At 43.9% G+C, this 17204-nt stretch overlaps 1 protein-coding gene across 3 annotated transcripts in view; it reads left to right on the top strand.

The window, feature by feature from the left end:
- Positions 1 to 13959, top strand: part of MAK (male germ cell associated kinase) — a 98324-nt gene extending 84365 nt beyond the window's left edge. For 2 of the 3 annotated variants that reach the window (XM_040353714.1, XM_040353715.1), the window contains exons 14-15: positions 3938 to 4024; positions 13308 to 13959. In XM_040353714.1, the coding sequence (XP_040209648.1) occupies positions 3938 to 4024; positions 13308 to 13465 (245 nt within the window). In that variant the 3' untranslated portion in view covers positions 13466 to 13959. The remainder of the gene's footprint in view (positions 1 to 3937; positions 4025 to 13307) is intronic. The other variant, XM_040353716.1, reaches the window with a different exon arrangement.
- Positions 13960 to 17204: the final 3245 nt, after the last annotated feature.

Here is a 17204-nt window from a genome sequence, read left to right as displayed (position 1 = left end):
CACCGCCGTAAATTTTTTAGGCTAGTAGTGATTCTCAAACCACTTACCTTCAAATTTTCGGCGGCGTAGCCTAAAACGAGCGGGCGTAAGGGCGCCTAATTCAAATGACTGGGAGGCGGGCGTGTAGTATGGAAATGAGGCTTGACCTCACGTTTTTTTACACTGCGCATGCGCCGGGCGACTACATTTCCCAGTGTGCATTGCGGCTAAGTAGGCCGTATGGGCCTATTGATTTCGACGCGGACGTAAATGACGTAACTCCCGATTCGTGGATGACTTACGCAAACGACGTTAACATTTCGAAATTTGCGGCGGGAACGGCGGCCATACTTAACATTGGCTAGGCCACTAGAGCATAGCTCTAACTTTAGGCGGCCTATCCCTTACGGAAACAACGTAATTCGACGGCGTAGGCCTGGCGTACGTTTGCGTTCGGTCGTGAATCGGCATATCCCCTCATTTAAATAATCTACGCCGGCCGCAATGGAAGCGCCATCTAGCGGCCAAAAGAAACATTGCAATCTAAGATAGAACGGCGCAAGCCGTCCTATCTTAGATATGTTTAAGTGTATCTCTGTTAGAGAATACCCTTAAACATAGGTCGGCTTAGATTCAGAGTTAGGTCGGCTTATCTGTAGATATGCAAAAAAGGAAAGAGATCGCGCTAAATGAATGATGCATAAACATAAATAGTGACATAAAGTTCAAATGAATAATCAGTCCCGCCACAAAGGCAAGTAAATTCAAATCTCCCAAGTGATGAACTCAATCCACAAGGAAAAGTGCTGGACAGAAAGATCCTCCACCAACGAAATAAAAGCCTCTTACCAAATATAATTGATCTCCAGATTAAAAGAGATCAAACAGCGCATAAGAGACATGGATGGATAATATCCCATAGACAGCAACAGACAGCAACAGCGATGAAATCCTGGTAACTGTGTCTTTACAGATGCATCTCTCGATATGTCATCCAGGGGTATAAGAAACAGAGACCTCACATAGCGTAATACCGTCTTAGTTTAATATTAAATAAAAGTGAAAATGCACTTACATAGCATAGTAGATAAGTATGTAAAAATATGAGCCGGCCCGCTCGATACACAGCCTGTATCAGGTAGACAATACGCGGTGACGTCAGAACGCCGCCTCCCAACGTTTCGTCACGATAGGACTTGGTCACGGGATACAGGCGGCGCTCTGAATCACCGCATAAATACAATGGACGTCGGATGTAGCCTCGATGTGGTGAAGCATTCGAAGGTCCGTCGGACATCTTGACTGAGGGAAAGCCTGAACAAAGTCAGAGCAAAACCAACGCCAAGTAAGGGCAACTACATCAGAATACCCGATTTGTGCAAAAATAAACAAAGGCGAATAGAATTGATATGCACTGACTCTAAGCCAATCGCAATACCCGCAATAATATAGATGTTGAATGACAACACCTCAGGAATCAAAAAGGTTTGCTAGGATCTGAAAAATTGATAAAACCACATTGGTATAAGCACCAAGCACAGAAGCCCATATAAAATCTTAGACAGAACCATTAGGTTCTCTGCAAATGTAAGAACTCGCATAGGCAGTCATAATGAAGAGAGATAGTCATATTGCATAGACCAAAAAACCCTTCATAACCACCAAACTATCTGCACCCTGAACGAAACCCGCAAAGGACGCACCAAAGTGATCGGGCATCCAATGTAATAAAAATAATTAAATTATAATCATAAAGATAACTATTATTTAAAATTGATAAATGACCCATAAGGACAGTGCCATACTGGTCAGGCATCAATCCATAAACAGATACCAAAAAAAAACAGATAAAAATTGAAAAATATAAAAAGGCTATTTCATTACAGTGGCCCATAAGGGAACACCCACTATTGGCCAGCACAAATTGAGTTTCAATTCATATTAAAAAACAGATTGTTTATTGAATAAAAGGTAATATGAATGGTAAGCTTTCCCGTGAGGACTTTACCATGCTGATCAGGCATCCATTCAATAAGACTCCAGGTAAATGGTAAGCATAAAAAAAAAGGAAATATACCAACCCACCCATGGTAATGACTTAACCCATTAGACACCACATCGAGCCTACATTCCGCCAGTGTCCGCAACTCTCAAAGTAGCTAGAAAACATAACATAATCATACGAATGGCCCCATGACGACGCACAAAGGACATTCGGACATTTAACAGTTGGAAACATTTTCGTAAGGAATAAACAAGAAATATACACACAGGATACATGGATGTATAAAATTACACAAAACATATACCCTGAATTAAGCATTGGCTATAAAACAGTTAACATCCACCTCTATATTTAGGCCAAAGGGAGTATAACATTTTAGTTTGTGAACCCAGGACATTTCCAACTTAGAGATAGATCTTACAAGATGGCTGCCTCTCCAATGGGGGCTATACTTATCTATCCCCAGAAAGATAGTATTTTTGGGGTTCCTATTGTGCGCCGTTAAATAGTGCTTAGAGACAGAATGTTTAGTATAGCCTAAACGTATATTGTTAATATGCTCGTTTAACCGAACCTGCAGGGGACGCTTGGTCCTACCCACATACTGAAGCCCGCATGGGCATTGGAGCATATATACTACCCCAGTAGTGGAGCACGTAATAAACGGTTTTATGGCGTAGCTTTTTGATGTACAAGTGGAGTTAAAGGTAGTGGTTCTTCTAGAGTTACAACCGTTAAGGGAACAGACCTGACATTTGCCACACTTATAGTAGCCTGTGAGGCCAGAAAAGAACTTAGAATCCATACTTGGTGGGTTCAAGATATTTGGAGCCAATTTATCTTTGAGTGAAGGTGCCCCTCTGAACACCACCTGTGGCCTGTCTGGTAGTAAGCCTCCTAGGATCTTATCGTTTTTAAGAATATGCCAGTGTTTCACAACCAGATTTTTTACATTCGCATGTTGGCAAGAATAGTTGGTGATAAAGGGATTGCGAAACCTATTATCCTTATCTCTATCTGTTCTAACAGTCAGAAGATCACATCTATCGACTTCCTGCACTGCGGCCATAGTGTCGGACAAAAAAGCACTTGAGTAGCCTTTTTCCAAAAAGCGCTGGGTAAGAACCCCAGATTGTTCCACAAAAGTAGCATCCTCAGTGCAATTGCGTTTTAATCTGAGATACTGGCTTTTGGGCACAGATTTAAGCCATGATGTATGATGATAGCTACTTTTGGGGATAAATGCATTCCTGTCGGTAGCCTTAAAGAATGTTGCAGTAACAAAGGCACCATTGATGACAGAAATGGTCAGGTCCAGAAAGTTGACTCTCTCCTGGCTTACCTCACGACTCAAATGGATACCTCGATTGTTAATATTCAAGGCGTCCAAAAATTGTATTAAGTTGATCTCGGCACCATCCCATAGGAGGAGGATGTCGTCTATGTACCTGGCCCACAGAAGAATCGGCCAAAAGAAACATTGCAATCTAAGATAGAACGGCGCAAGCCGTCCTATCTTAGATATGTTTAAGTGTATCTCTGTTAGAGAATACCCTTAAACATAGGTCGGCTTAGATTCAGAGTTAGGTCGGCTTATCTGTAGATAAGCCGGCCTAACTCTTTGTGAATCTACCTAATTGTACTTTGCTGCAATATAGAATGTGGTGTCCCAAGCATTTTAAGTACATTGGTTGCCTGCATGTAGGGGACCTTTTGAAGTGGGTACAGCCAATAGTGGGAATAAAAAAAAACACATATCAACTACTGTTTCTAAGTTATGTTTTTATATGTATGAAAACTGTTGATTGACATCATATTCAGACATGTTTTCAAATAGTTCTAATTGCTGCACAGCACTTTTCCCTTTGTCTTCTTACTACTTCTAGTATTCATTATTTTTTCAACTTGTATTTGTGTTTTTCTTTTTTCTGTCCTTTTTAATTCATCCTTTAGCTTTACCCATTGATGCTGTTAACGGTAAACCAAAAATTATTAAACCTAAACCCAGCTGCCCAAAGGTAGTCACTGAGAATAGCTCAGGTAATCTCCACTCTGTATTTTAACCCTCTTTCCCTAGTCTTGTCGTTATGTATTTTTAGAAAGATTTGATACAAATATACTTTTAGATTTTAGAGATATCACATTATAAATATACATACAAAAAATATATGGCGTAGGTCAGTGCTAGAGTAAGAATATTGCACACCTGGATAATTCAAAAGAAGGTGAAAAGTACATAAACAGAGGTTGCCTTCAGTGAAAACAGCATGGAAAAATTATTAGCCGATCCATAGGTGCCAAATCTTGTATCCAAACCTTGACTTTTCCTGTAAAGTCAATCTTTGTCTTTCCCTCTCCAGGGGCTCCCTTTTGCACAGCGAGTCCACCAATGGCACAGAAGGACTAATCAGGAATTAGGAGGGGCGGGGACAAGTTCTTTTTTTTTTTTCTACAGGAAAAGTTGAGTTTTGTAAGAAACATCAACTGTTCTTATTATTTTTAAATGTAACTGAATTTAACAGTTTTTTTTCTATTCTATACTTCTTTTACGTTACCTGGTGACAGGCTCACAGTGCGTTACTTGTGTGCCACATAAAATATTTTAAAGTCAGGAAACAGAATTCTCTTTGTATTGGCATTGTTGATGTAAGATGTAGTGCTTTTTCATTCTCATGACACTCATTCTTGCTGAAATTAGGCAGAGAAACCTATAAGGACCTCAACAAGCCCACGACTAATCTAAAGAATTGAATAAGCCTTCTGGCTAATTGCAGAATTGCTAGTTTATGAAATATAAATGAATGGGAGAAGTTGGTTGTTATAGGCAACACTTTTATATAGGATTTATCTTTTTTTATGTTTCCTTTCACAAGAGCTTCATTGAAGCTTAGCAAAAATCAGTTGTTTGAATAATGAAATCCAGCATGTGTACACACTACTCAAAATACATTGAGATGAGAATACAAAATACAGTATAAGCAACCAACTATATAAGGTTCAGCACTGGGAAGCCCAATGTTGCCAGGAAAAGTCCCCACAAGGGGGGAGAAAGCATAGTATTGGGTCCTAAAATTTGGTAGCCCAACGTGAGTGTCCCACCAATGAGCTAGGGCTGGAGATCCTAGCCCTCAAATGTTTTCTCACCAGTAAATGGGATCAAAGCATCCTGGTAGGAAGAGGCATTGCATGCCCTACAATGTGTCAGGTTGGCATCTAAAAGGTTGGCCAAGACTAGGGGGGGGGCTTGATTCTGAGCAATGCGTGGATTTTTAACCAATGGTGCCCACACACGATCGGTTTTGACCGATGAAAACGGTCCATTAGACCATTCTCATCGGTTTAACCGATCGTGTGTACGCGGCATTAGTGCTCTGTGAAGTAAAGGCCACCTTTTTCTTTATCGTACATCACGGGACACAGAGCAGCATAGCCATTACATATGGGTTATATAGTGTACCTTCAGGTGATGGACACTGGCACTCTCCGACAGGAAGTTCCCTCCCTATATAACCCCCACCCATAGTGGGAGTACCTCAGTTTTTTCGCCAGTGTCTTAGGTGTTGGTGCACATTGAGGCTGTGCCTGTAGTAGTCCTTGGGACCAGGGCCAGCTGACAGGATCCGTCCAAGGTGCTTCATAGCCAAAGTGGACGGTACCCGGGCCCCAATTCGTGGATGGGGTTTTGCCTATAATGCCTCTCCTTGGAGGGCTGGACCCTGGGTTCCAGGTATGGTTTCTATACCTAGAGAATACCTGTTGCCAGTGGTGCTGTATAGGTCCAGGTGTGTGGTGTTCTTTTAAGACCCCGGTCCCTGAAGGTCTATGACCATACCCACGGTGAAGGGGGAAGATTGGGCCTCTTGCAGAGCAATACCCTGCGGCGTGGAAAGGTAAGCAGGGGGCCTACGGAACTTGGTTTGTCAGTAGGCTTCCTACAGGGGATTCTTGGGCAGCCTATTTATGCCTCTGTGCATGGGCAAAGGAGAACCACAAAGTTTTCAAACGGGATGGCTCAAAGCACCCAGGTATCGTTTCCCCTGGCTGGGCTAGTAGGCTGCTGCTGCTTCTGTCACAAGGAGGGCCTCTTTGGGCAGGTGTGTTCCACAGAGAGGGAACCATACCATTAGGGAGACAGTTAAAGCTTCCTTCTTACCTGTGTCTGCTGCTCCAGCGTTTCAGGGGGCGTGAAATTCCATTTCTGATGCTCCTCTCCACATGGCTTCCTGCTTCCCCTGGCGGCTTCTGGCGTGCGTTTGCGCGCGGGGAGGGGGCGGGTGACGCCGGACGGCTCCTCCTCCCTGCACGTCAGGGAGGATAAATCCTGGAGGGCTATTCAGTCTGTGAAGGCTGTGGAGGGACACGGAGCAGCGATGCTTGGTACAGCATAGGAAGGTTTGACAGAGCCTTCTGGCACAGTGACACCCGGTGGCAGTTGTTGGAAGTACACCTTACTAAAAGAGCCTCTGGCTCAAGTTTGCATTCAAAAGCCTGTGTACTAAGCAGCGCCTTGAACACTTAGTGGGTGCTCACCTAGCCCAGCATTAGGGGGTCAATACCAGACTGGTAGTTGAAGCCCTTGGGGCTCAGTATTGATTTTCCCTTTTTATAGGTTATGGGAGGTTTGGAGTCCCTCTAACATTACCCTACCCTATTGTTTCACATTTATTGGATTATATGTGTATTTTCTCCAGCTATTAGTCAGTTGTATACTAGCGGAGTGCCTCAGAATTTGTATATTATGGCTCCTAAGGGTGCAGGTAGCGCTAAAAACGCTAAGACCGTTAAAAAACCAAAGGGTTCTCCATCAGGCTCTGAGGATATCCAAAATCCAGCGGCCCCTACCGCCCCGGAATGCCCGGAGGTTGTTGTCTTAGGTGAGCCATCAGGGTTGCTAGGTGCTACGGCTGGCCCTACTCAACCAGCTCCTTCCTATGTGACGGAAGAGATGTTAGCCTCCACCTTGGGTGGATTGGAAAGGAGGATAGCCGCTCTAATTACGGCATCTTTGTCAGGGAAGAAGCGGGTTAGATCCCCGTCTCCCAGGTCTGAGTCTCTGGAGGAGGATATCCTCTCCGCTGACGAATTGGAAGATCCAGGAGACCGGACTGAGGATCACCTGGACCATTTAGGTTCTGAGGATTCTACAATAGAAGAACCTTTTTCAGCTTCTCATGCAGAAAGACTGTGGGTTCAGTCCCTAACGGATATGGTGCGGTTGGCTTTTAAGATACCTGTGCCTCAGCCTCTAGCCTCCGCAGTATCCTCATTGGGCTCCCTGAAAGCGCCCCAAGCCAATTTGGTATTCCCGGTACATCCTTTGTTAAAGGACCTGATATTTCAGGACTGGGCTAAGCCAGACAGGATTTTTCTGCCTCCCAAAAGGTTCGCAGTCATGTACCCCTTAGAGGAAGAGTTTTTCGAAGAAATGGGCTGTCCCTACTGTGGACGCGGCCATCTCATGTGTCAATAAATCTTTAACATGTCCAGTAGACAATATCCACATGTTTAAAGACCCTGTGGATAAAAGGCTTGAGACCTTATTGAAGGCATCCTTTGCCACAGCGGGAGCAGTGGTCCAGCCGGCTGTAGCCGCCATTGGCGTCTGCCAGGCTTTAAAGGACCAAGCAAAGCAGGCCCTAAAGGACCTCCCAGCCCAACAAGCTCAGAGCCTTATGTTTCGCGGTAGACGCGATCAAGGATTCGATCCAACAGGCTTCTCGCTTATCCCTGTTTCTGGTTTATATGAGGAGGTTGCTTTGGTTGAAAAACTGGTCTGCAGAAACCCCCTGCAAGAAACTCCTTACTGGATTCTCCTTTCAGGGAGAAAGATTGTTTGGAGAAGATCTTGACAAATATATACAAAAGATCTCTAGTGGTAAGAGCACCCTCTTGCCGGTTAAGAAAAGGTTCCGGGGTCCCTCTTTTAAGCGTCCAACCTCTCCAGTCCCAGGGCCCTCATTCTCTAGGCAGTATCGACCGCCTCCTGGACGCGAAGCTGCAAACAGGCCACAGGGGCAAGCTGCAGGGAACAAGAGACCATGGAACCGTAAGCCGGTTAAAGCTGCCCCTAAGGCAGCCTTGTGAAGGGGCGCCCCCACTCTCTCGGGTGGGGGGAAGACTCCGGTTCTTCTCGGAGTTGTGGGGGGCCAAAGTTACCGACCAATGGGTTCTGTCCTCAGTGACGCAGGGATACAAGCTGGAGTTTCGGGAGTTCCCCCTCCTCACTTTCAAGCGTCAAGACTTCCAGGCGACCCTCAAAAGCAGGCATCGCTTCTGTCCGCCCTAGAACGACTCCTATCTCAAGGAGTGATTATGGAAGTACCAGCAGGGGAGCAAGGACAAGGGTTTTACTCAAACCTCTTCATTGTCCCGAAGCCAAACGGCGACGTCAGGCCTATACTGGACCTAAAGTCATTAAACCGCTTTTTAAGAGTCCGGTCCTTTCGAATGGAGTCCATTCGCTCGGTGTTGGCCGCCCTTCAAGGAAGGGAGTTCTTGGCCTCCATCGATATAAAGGACGCGTACCTGCACGTTCCGATTTTCCCAGGCCATTACAGGTTCCTGCTTTTTGCCCTAAACTATCGGCATTATCAGTTCGTGGCCCTTCCGTTTGGACTAGCCACGGCCCCTCGGGTTTTTACGAAAATCCTGGCCCCTGTGTTAGCCATCCTAAGGGAACAGGGCATTCTGGTCATGGCCTACTTAGACGACCTTCTGGTAGTCGACCACTCAGCGGCCGGCTTAAATCGGGCAGTGTTGCTAGTAGTAAACTGCCTAGAGTCCCTGGGTTGGGTTCTAAACCGGGACAAATCAGCCTTACAGCCCACAAGAAGGTTGGAGTATCTAGGTTTGATTTTAGATACAAGACGACAACGGATCTTCCTGCCCCAGTCCAGAGTAGACTCGATAAAGGAGTTAATCCAGATAGTCCTAAGCAGCACAAGGCCATCTATACGCCTCTGCATGCGCCTGTTGGGAAAGCTAGTGGCCACCTTCGAGGCAGTGCCCTATGCCCAGATCCATTCTCGGAGGCTACAGAGAGCAATTCTCACGGCCTGGGACAAAAGACTCCAGGCCTTGGATCTTCCCATTTCTCTTCCCTATGCGGTAAGACAGAGTCTGTGCTGGTGGCTAGTCCCAAAAAATCTTCTGAAAGGAAGATCGTTCAGTCCCCCCTCATGGAGGATAGTAACCACGGATGCCAGCCTATCGGGCTGGGGTGCAGTCCTAGACGATTTAACCCTACAGGGGAAATGGTCAAGGGCAGAATCAGCCCTATCCATAAATGTCTTAGAGATCCGAGCAGCTCGGTTGGCTCTTTTGGGCTGGACGGAGATTCTGCAGGGCTCCCCAGTAAGGGTACAATCCGACAATGCCACTGCCGTGGCTTATATAAACCACCAGGGCGGCACCAGGAGTCAGGCAGCCCAGAGGGAGGTAGATCGGATCTTTTCATGGGCAGAAGCCCATGTCCCCTGCATCTCAGCTATCTTTATCCCCGGGGTGGACAATTGGCAGGCGGACTTCCTCAGCCGCCAACAGATGTCCCCAGGGGAGTGGTCCCTCCATCCCGAAGTGTTCCAGGACATCTGCCGGAAGTGGGGTACTCCGGAGGTGGACGTTATGGCGTCCAGATTCAATGCCAAAGTAGCAAAGTTTGTCTCTCGAACGAGGGATCCATTGGCCTGCGGGATGGATGCCTTGGTGTGCCCTTGGCATCAGTTTGCGCTAATCTATGCCTTCCCTCCAATACGGATGCTACCCCGTCTTCTTCACAGAATTCAAAGGGAACGCAAGCCAGCGATTATAGTGGCCCCATCGTGGCCCCGAAGACCTTGGTACTCCTTGATAAAAAGGATGACGGTAGAGGAGCCTTGGGTCCTCCCTCTACGTCCGGACCTCCTCTCACAAGGGCCATTCTACCATCCTGCCTTACAGGCCCTGACTCTGAGAAACAGAGGCCTTTCAGGGCAGGTCATTTCCACTCTTATAAACGCAAGAAAACCAGTTTCCAGGTTAATATACTATAGGGTGTGGAAGGCCTATATTGGTGTGAGACCAGGAAATGGGATCCCCGCAAATATGCCATTGGGAGAATCCTGGAGTTTTTACAGTTGGGATTGGAAAAAGGTTTGGCGGTCAGCACAATCAAGGGGCAGGTGTCTGCCTTGTCGGTCTTCTTCCAGAGACCTTTGGCTGCCCATTCTTTAATGAAATCCTTTTTACAAGGTGTCATTCGGGTGAATCCCCCGATTAAAGCTCCCCTGTATCCTTGGGATCTAAATTTGGTTCTATCGGCCTTGCAAAGGCAGCCCTTGTCCGCGATCCCTTTGGTCCTTTTGACTAGGAAACTAGTGTTTCTGGTGGCCATGGCATCCGCCAGAAGAGTGTCGGAGTTGGCAGCTTTGTCATGTAAGGCACCTTATTTATTACTGCATAAGGACAGGGTCGTTTTGCCGTCGCTTCCGTCCTTCCTGCCTAAGGTGGTGTCTAATTTTTACCTTAATCAAGATGTGATTCTTCCATCATTTTTTCCAAAGCCTTCTTCTAAGGAAGAGAGGTTACTACATTACTTGGATGTAGTTAGAGCTGTAAAAATTTACTTGGAAGCTACAGCCCAGATTCGTAAGACTGACGTCTTATTCATTCTGCCAGAAGGGCCCAAGAAGGGCCAGGCAGCGTCTAAAGCCACTATTTCAAAGTGGATTAAGCAGACAATTATACAGGCCTATGGCCTGAAGGGGAAGAGTCCACCCTTATCGGTTAAGGCTCATTCCACTAGAGCTATGAGTGCCTCTTGGGCAGCGTATCACCAGGTCTCTATGGCTCAGGTCTGCAGGGCAGCAACCTGGTCGTCTGTCCACACATTTGCAAAATTTTATCAAATGGACGTTAGGAGGAACGCTGATTCAGCTTTTGGGCAGGCGGTCCTCCAGGCCGCAATTTAACCTCCTCCTGTCCGGTGGCACCTCCTGTTTGTTTTTTTCTGGTTGTCTCCCTCCCCTCATGGAGCATTGCTTAGGGACATCCCATATGTAATGGCTAAGCTGCTCTGTGTCCCGTGATGTACGATAAAGAAAAAGGGATTTTTAATAACAGCTTACCTGTAAAATCCTTTTCTTGTAGTACATCACGGGACACAGAGCTCCCACCCCTCTTATGGGGAATTTTGGGATGCATATTGCTTGCTACAAAACTGAGGTACTCCCACTATGGGTGGGGGTTATATAGGGAGGGAACTTCCTGTCGAAGAGTGCCAGTGTCCATCACCTGAAGGTACACTATATAACCCATATGTAATGGCTATGCTGCTCTGTGTCCCGTGATGTACTACAAGAAAAGGATTTTACAGGTAAGCTGTTATTAAAAATCCCTTTTTTTTTTATTCTATAGTTCAGCTCCACTATGTACCAATATACCATTAATGTACCTCTGTTGCAGAATAATAAAATATTTCTCAGGTTTTTTTAGTGCAAGGCCTTACCTCTGGTGTGTTCCATACAAAAGTTCATGTCTTCCTGGTATGTAGATTCAGGCCATAAAAACCAGCAAGACACAGCAAGGGGTCATTGGCACACACACACACACCCTGCATCCATCAACCATTCACTCTATATTCAATCAGACAGGCCCTTGCACTACATCTAGGGTGTCCAACCCACGACCCGAGAGTCTAGCATGTGGCCTGGGCACCTAGGATGCAGTGCAAACATGGTCGCCTACATTGACAAGCCGGGCAAATGCACGCCTGGAGGGATGGCGGAGATGCTGTGAAAAGTGCAAACATAGTTGGTGTGTGCTAATGAGGTCAGCTGGTAAACTCCTTCCTGCTTTTTACTGGTTTTTATGTCCTATATCTACATACCAGGAAGTCATGAACTTTTCTATGGAACCACTAAGGGCTGAGGTAAGGTCTTGTACTAGAAAACATAGAAAGCTTTTATTCTTCTGCAACAGAGGTACAATAAAGAGAAAGTAAACCCTCCTCTAGAAAAAAAAAAAAAGCCTGCAAGACAAAGGTATAATGAGCTAGTATGTATAGCTTACCTGTAGGTCTAAGTAGTCTGTAAGGGTTTACAACCACTTTAACCACTTGCTTACTGGGCACATATACCCCCTTGCTGACCAAAGGACTTTTTTGCGATTCGGCACTGCGTCGCTTTAACTGACAATTGCGCGGTCGTGCGACGTGGCTCCCAAACAAAATTGACGTCCTTTTTTTCCCACAAATAGAGCTTTCTTTAGGTGGTATTTGATCACCTCTGCGGTTTGTATTTTTTGCGCTATAAACAAAAATAGAGTGACAATTTTGAAAAAAAATATATATTTTTTACTTGTTGCTATAATAAATAGCTAATTATTTATTTATTTTTTTCTCAGTCTAGGCCGATACGTATTCTACATATTTTTGGTAAAAAAAATAAAAATCGCAATAAGCGACTGGTTTGCGCAAAAGTTATAGCGCCTACAAAATAGGGGACAGAATTATTATTATTATTTTTTTTTAACTAGTAATGGCGGCGATCTGCGATTTTTATTGGTACTGCGACATTACGTCGGACACATTTTTGGCACCATTCACATTTATACTGCGATCAGTGCTATAAATATGCACTAATTACTGTATAAATGTGACTGGCATTGAAGGGGTTAACACTAGGGGGTGAGGAAGGGGTTAAATGTGTACCCTGCCTAGTGTTACTAACTGTGGGGGAAGGGGACTGACTGGGGGAGGTGACCGATCTGTGTCCCTATGTACAAGAGACACAGATCGGTCCCCTCTCTCCCTGACAGCACGTGGATCTGTATGTTTACACACACAGATCCACGTCCTTGTCTCTGTAACCGCCGATCGCGGGAGCCTGGCGGACATCGCCGCCTGCCAGGCACGCGCATCGGCATCCCAGTGATGCGGCGGGCACGCGCGCCCCCCAGTGGCCAAGAGGAGCGGAGGCCGTAAAAACACGGCGGCTCAGAGAATTAGAATGGGAAGTGGTTAATGGTATATTGGAACAAAGTGGAACTGAAATTTAGAGGGAAAAAAAATGTGAACTTTTTTTTGTGGTAATATATTTAGAAGTACGGTAAACAGTTCTTAGCGGAAGTCTTTAATGTCAATAATATCCCTGTAGCTGAAAAGACTGACCACTAATGTTTAGGACAAGAGATATTCAGGAAATTTCACTTTAATACCAGAACTATGCATTCCTTTTTTCCAATCTCTTACGATCCTTTTTATTACCTTATTGCAGAAGCCATGGTAGTTGAGAAGTGCAATACATAGCCTTACTGTCTAATGACTGATATTTCCTGTCTGTTTTAGATTTTGACATGTGGAAAACAAAAGGTGTGCGGCCTCAGCTACCCGGCCCTCCCTTCAAGCCAGCAAATAAAAACCTTGCTGTGCTAAACCGACCTCAACCATTTCAGCCAGTGCATGGAAGGACGGACTGGATCTCCAAGTATGGTGGTCATCGTTGATGTGCGCAAAGATTATTTCGTTTACATCCCCTGCTAAACTGTCGTTGCTCAAGATTTTCTCCAGAAACATCATCTGCCAAATTGTATCATCAAAGCTAGTGTGCACACTATATTTTGCAAGTCTCCTGCAAAGCTGACCAATTTGCTTTTTAAGAAAACCAAATTTGAAAATACATTTATGTGAACGACGTATAGAGAAATGTGTCATCTATGGGCTATATAAGATACCAGTTATACCATGTTCCAGTGGACTTTGACACCAAACAACTGTCAGCTTGAGGCTGTTGATTTTGTAAGGAATCATGGCTAATATTTATATTATACAATATGTATGCCTATAAACACTTATCTAATAACTGAAACTATCAAAGCATAAGCAACATGAGCTTACGTTAGTATTACCAAAAAACAGAAGCTGCAACTGGATTTTGGTTGTGGTAGTAAATGGCTGCCAGTAGGAAAGTGCTGGAGAGAAGCAAATAAAAAGATATATATTTTTTTTTTTAATATTAATTAGTATACTTCCACCTTGGATTCCGTTTTCTCTAAACCGCTTTCCAACCATACTTCCCCCTCTGCTTATGTCAGCACCATCTATGGTCAGTAGCCTTTTCCTGTTTGGACATTCAAAAATGGCACAAGCCAGATTCCTCACATGTGAAAACATACTACTATTTCCATGCATTTATTTAAAGGCTACCTGCTTTACTACCATGAAAACCTTTTATACAAAAGGCACAGTAAGAGCAGTCATAGCGGCCATCGCTGTCCTCTACTCAAGGTGTCTTGTAGATTGCTTTCCATTTTTACACCCCAATGGTGTACCCCTACCTTTTGTCTCCTACCCATCACCGGTTATTTTTACCACTTTCTCAGTGTCCTGCTTGTGTCATCCTTAAACATCACATGTCGCAATGCTCAGTCTTCCTCCAGATCACTGCCTGTTTGCCTCTGCATTCCATCCATCTCCTTTTCACAACTTTCCAAGCTGAACAGCCTTGGCTGCCTCCTAAATGCCCTGCTTTAGAACCCATGTGCATGTGCTTTTTTTCCGATTCAGAACTGTGTTTCCTACAATACTAATCAATGGGAAAGCAAAAGCAGCCTAAGACAAACTATGTGAACTGCAGGTCAGATACAGTTACTTAGATCAGTATCTCAAATGTAGGTTTAAAGCACCTGAAAACTTTTATTTTGTTCTCAAAATGCTCTTAAAATCCAGCTATCAAGTTGCTATTTACGTCACTGTGGCATACCTCTCAACTTTTTGAGATGAGAATGAGGGACACCTATCAGTAAAAGCATGCAGGCATAGGACCTTGCCACACCCCCTTAAGGAAGAATTGTACAAAAAAAACAAGATTGGTTAAACCCTCAAGTGCTTTTTTTTTTTTACCACTACTATTCCTTTTATATTGGTTTTTGGAATTTACAAATGCAGCAATTTAGAAAGAAATCAGATTAAAGGTTTAGCACTGGCAAACACTTTTTGATAGATAAAAAGTGCATTTTATATTCAACTATATATATCAGACCCAAATGAGGACAGAGGGACATTGCTCGAAATCAGGGACAGTTGGGAGCTATGACTGTGGTAGTTTACTTTCCCTTTTTTTGCATCACATAGATACCAGAAATGTGGTCTGTGCATTTGAAAGGAAGAAAATAATATATATTTAAAGCCCAATCAAAGGTAAAATGTCAGTAGAGACAAAAAGCTTAAATTCAAGGGCATGAAAGCAGCGATCTCTCTGCAGTGGTCCAACACACCCTCTCATGAGTAACCACTACAGAGATGCAGTGATTGATTGCCGATTGAAGCACTGTAGTGGTGGACTTGGCAGGAAGCAAGGTGTTGGGGGGGTATTGGATTGTGGCAGAGGCACTGCTGCATGTACACAGCAGAGAGTAGCAGCAGCCCTTCTCTACTGCCTACTACTTGGATTCTTTCCTTACCGATGGGGAGAAAAAAAAAGCCTACAAACAGTAAGGCCTATGTTGTGTTATAATGTGCATTGTGTTAAGATGACCTATTCACTTTGAATCGGCTGCCAACACACACAGGAAACTGCATCCGATTTATTTATTTATTTTTATAAAGAGAAAAGCACAACCGTGCATCGCGACAAGCTGAAATGCAGGAGTGTTAGTGTGCCATTCAAAATGAATGACACCGCAGTGCTTTATCGTGCATTCCAATGTCAAAAAGCCATTTGAATTAATATCTCCTAATATCTACTTGTTTCCAATTGCACTTTTAAGTTTTCTCACTGTGATATCTATAGATATCATAAGTTACTGAATCATGCTGAGGTTTTCAGGGTAAAGTTCCACTTTAAATGCTATATCTGATGGTATAGCACAGTTAAACTCCACACTGTTTTTTTTTCTAGATTTAAAGATATATATGGTTAAAATCACTGGTCATTTTTAATACTCTTGTGAGATTAGTAGGAGGTTCTAACTAGGGATGCGCCGATATATTGGTGGCCGAAAACAGCTGTTTTGGGGACATGCCGAAACAGCTTTAAAATTGCCAATAATGAATAGTGGCTGCAGAGCGGTAAAACACATACTGAAATTGTCTCCGCTCTGCTCGCACACAGCCCCGCCTGCTCCTAACCACGCTATGATAAACAGAATGTCGGTCTAATGCTGAGATGTGTGGGGTTAGGAGGAGGTGGGGGTGTGTGCGAGCAGAGCGGAGACAATTTCAGCATACGGGTGGCGGTGAGTTGCTTTCTTTTCTAGCAGCCATTATTTTCTCCTGTGTGATAGCAATAAAAGTTAAGTGTAAAAAAAAAAAAAAATAATAAATAAAATAAGTAATTAAATATTAAAGAATAAGAAAAATATAAAAAATACGAAAATTATACAAAAATAAAAAAAAGTAAAACGACAAGTTACAAAAAAAAAAAAGTTATAATGTAATATAAAAAAGGAACAAGAGGTGGCAATTGGGGGGCACAGTGAGTGTATGTTTTAACATACAATTATTTTAAAAAAGAAGAAAAGTCATTTTCGGTTTCGGCCTGACTTTTTTTATTTCGGTTTCGTTTCTGAAATTTCCATTTCGGTGCACCTCTAGTTCTAACCCTTCCTCACTCCAGTCTATACTCTAATTTAACTGTTCTCCATATAATATGTTGAATAATACATCTAATCAACGAGGTAGAGAGTTATAAAATAGAAAAGGCACACTCCAGTCATAATTGAAAATTAAATGTATACAGGAAATGCAGCCTACCGGCATAGGAATACTCATTTTCATGTAGGCTTCGCTGTAGGGCACAGGCCACACCACTGCTTCAAATCCCTGTGCCTGGTTATTGCACTGATCCAAAAGTAACCGTGATCTCCATGTCACTGACTTGAAACAAACAAGCGTACAGTGTGCAAATAGGTGATGTGGAATTTTGATTACTGGTCGATTTTACTTCTTTTATAAAGATACCATTTAGCTCATTTTCCATCCAAGCGTTATTCTAACCTGCTGTAGACTACAACTGTAAAACGTGATTTGGAACCAAGCCATCTCATCCCAAGTGTTATAGTACATCTTTCTTAGCATGTCCTTGCAGGATTCTGCAAATAGGCTTTGAGATTTAGCATCCATGTTCATTTTCTTTTATTGGGTCATTTTTTATATTCTTAAGGTTGGCACTATACTGGTACACGCGAGACCCCCTTTTAGTTCTAATGGCTACCACTGACTATTTCCTATAGGCTGGGCTAGTTC

Source organism: Rana temporaria, chromosome 5 (genome assembly GCF_905171775.1).
Source record: "Rana temporaria chromosome 5, aRanTem1.1, whole genome shotgun sequence".
Taxonomy (NCBI): Eukaryota; Metazoa; Chordata; class Amphibia; order Anura; family Ranidae; genus Rana; species Rana temporaria.
This window is presented reverse-complemented; position numbering and strand designations above follow the sequence as displayed.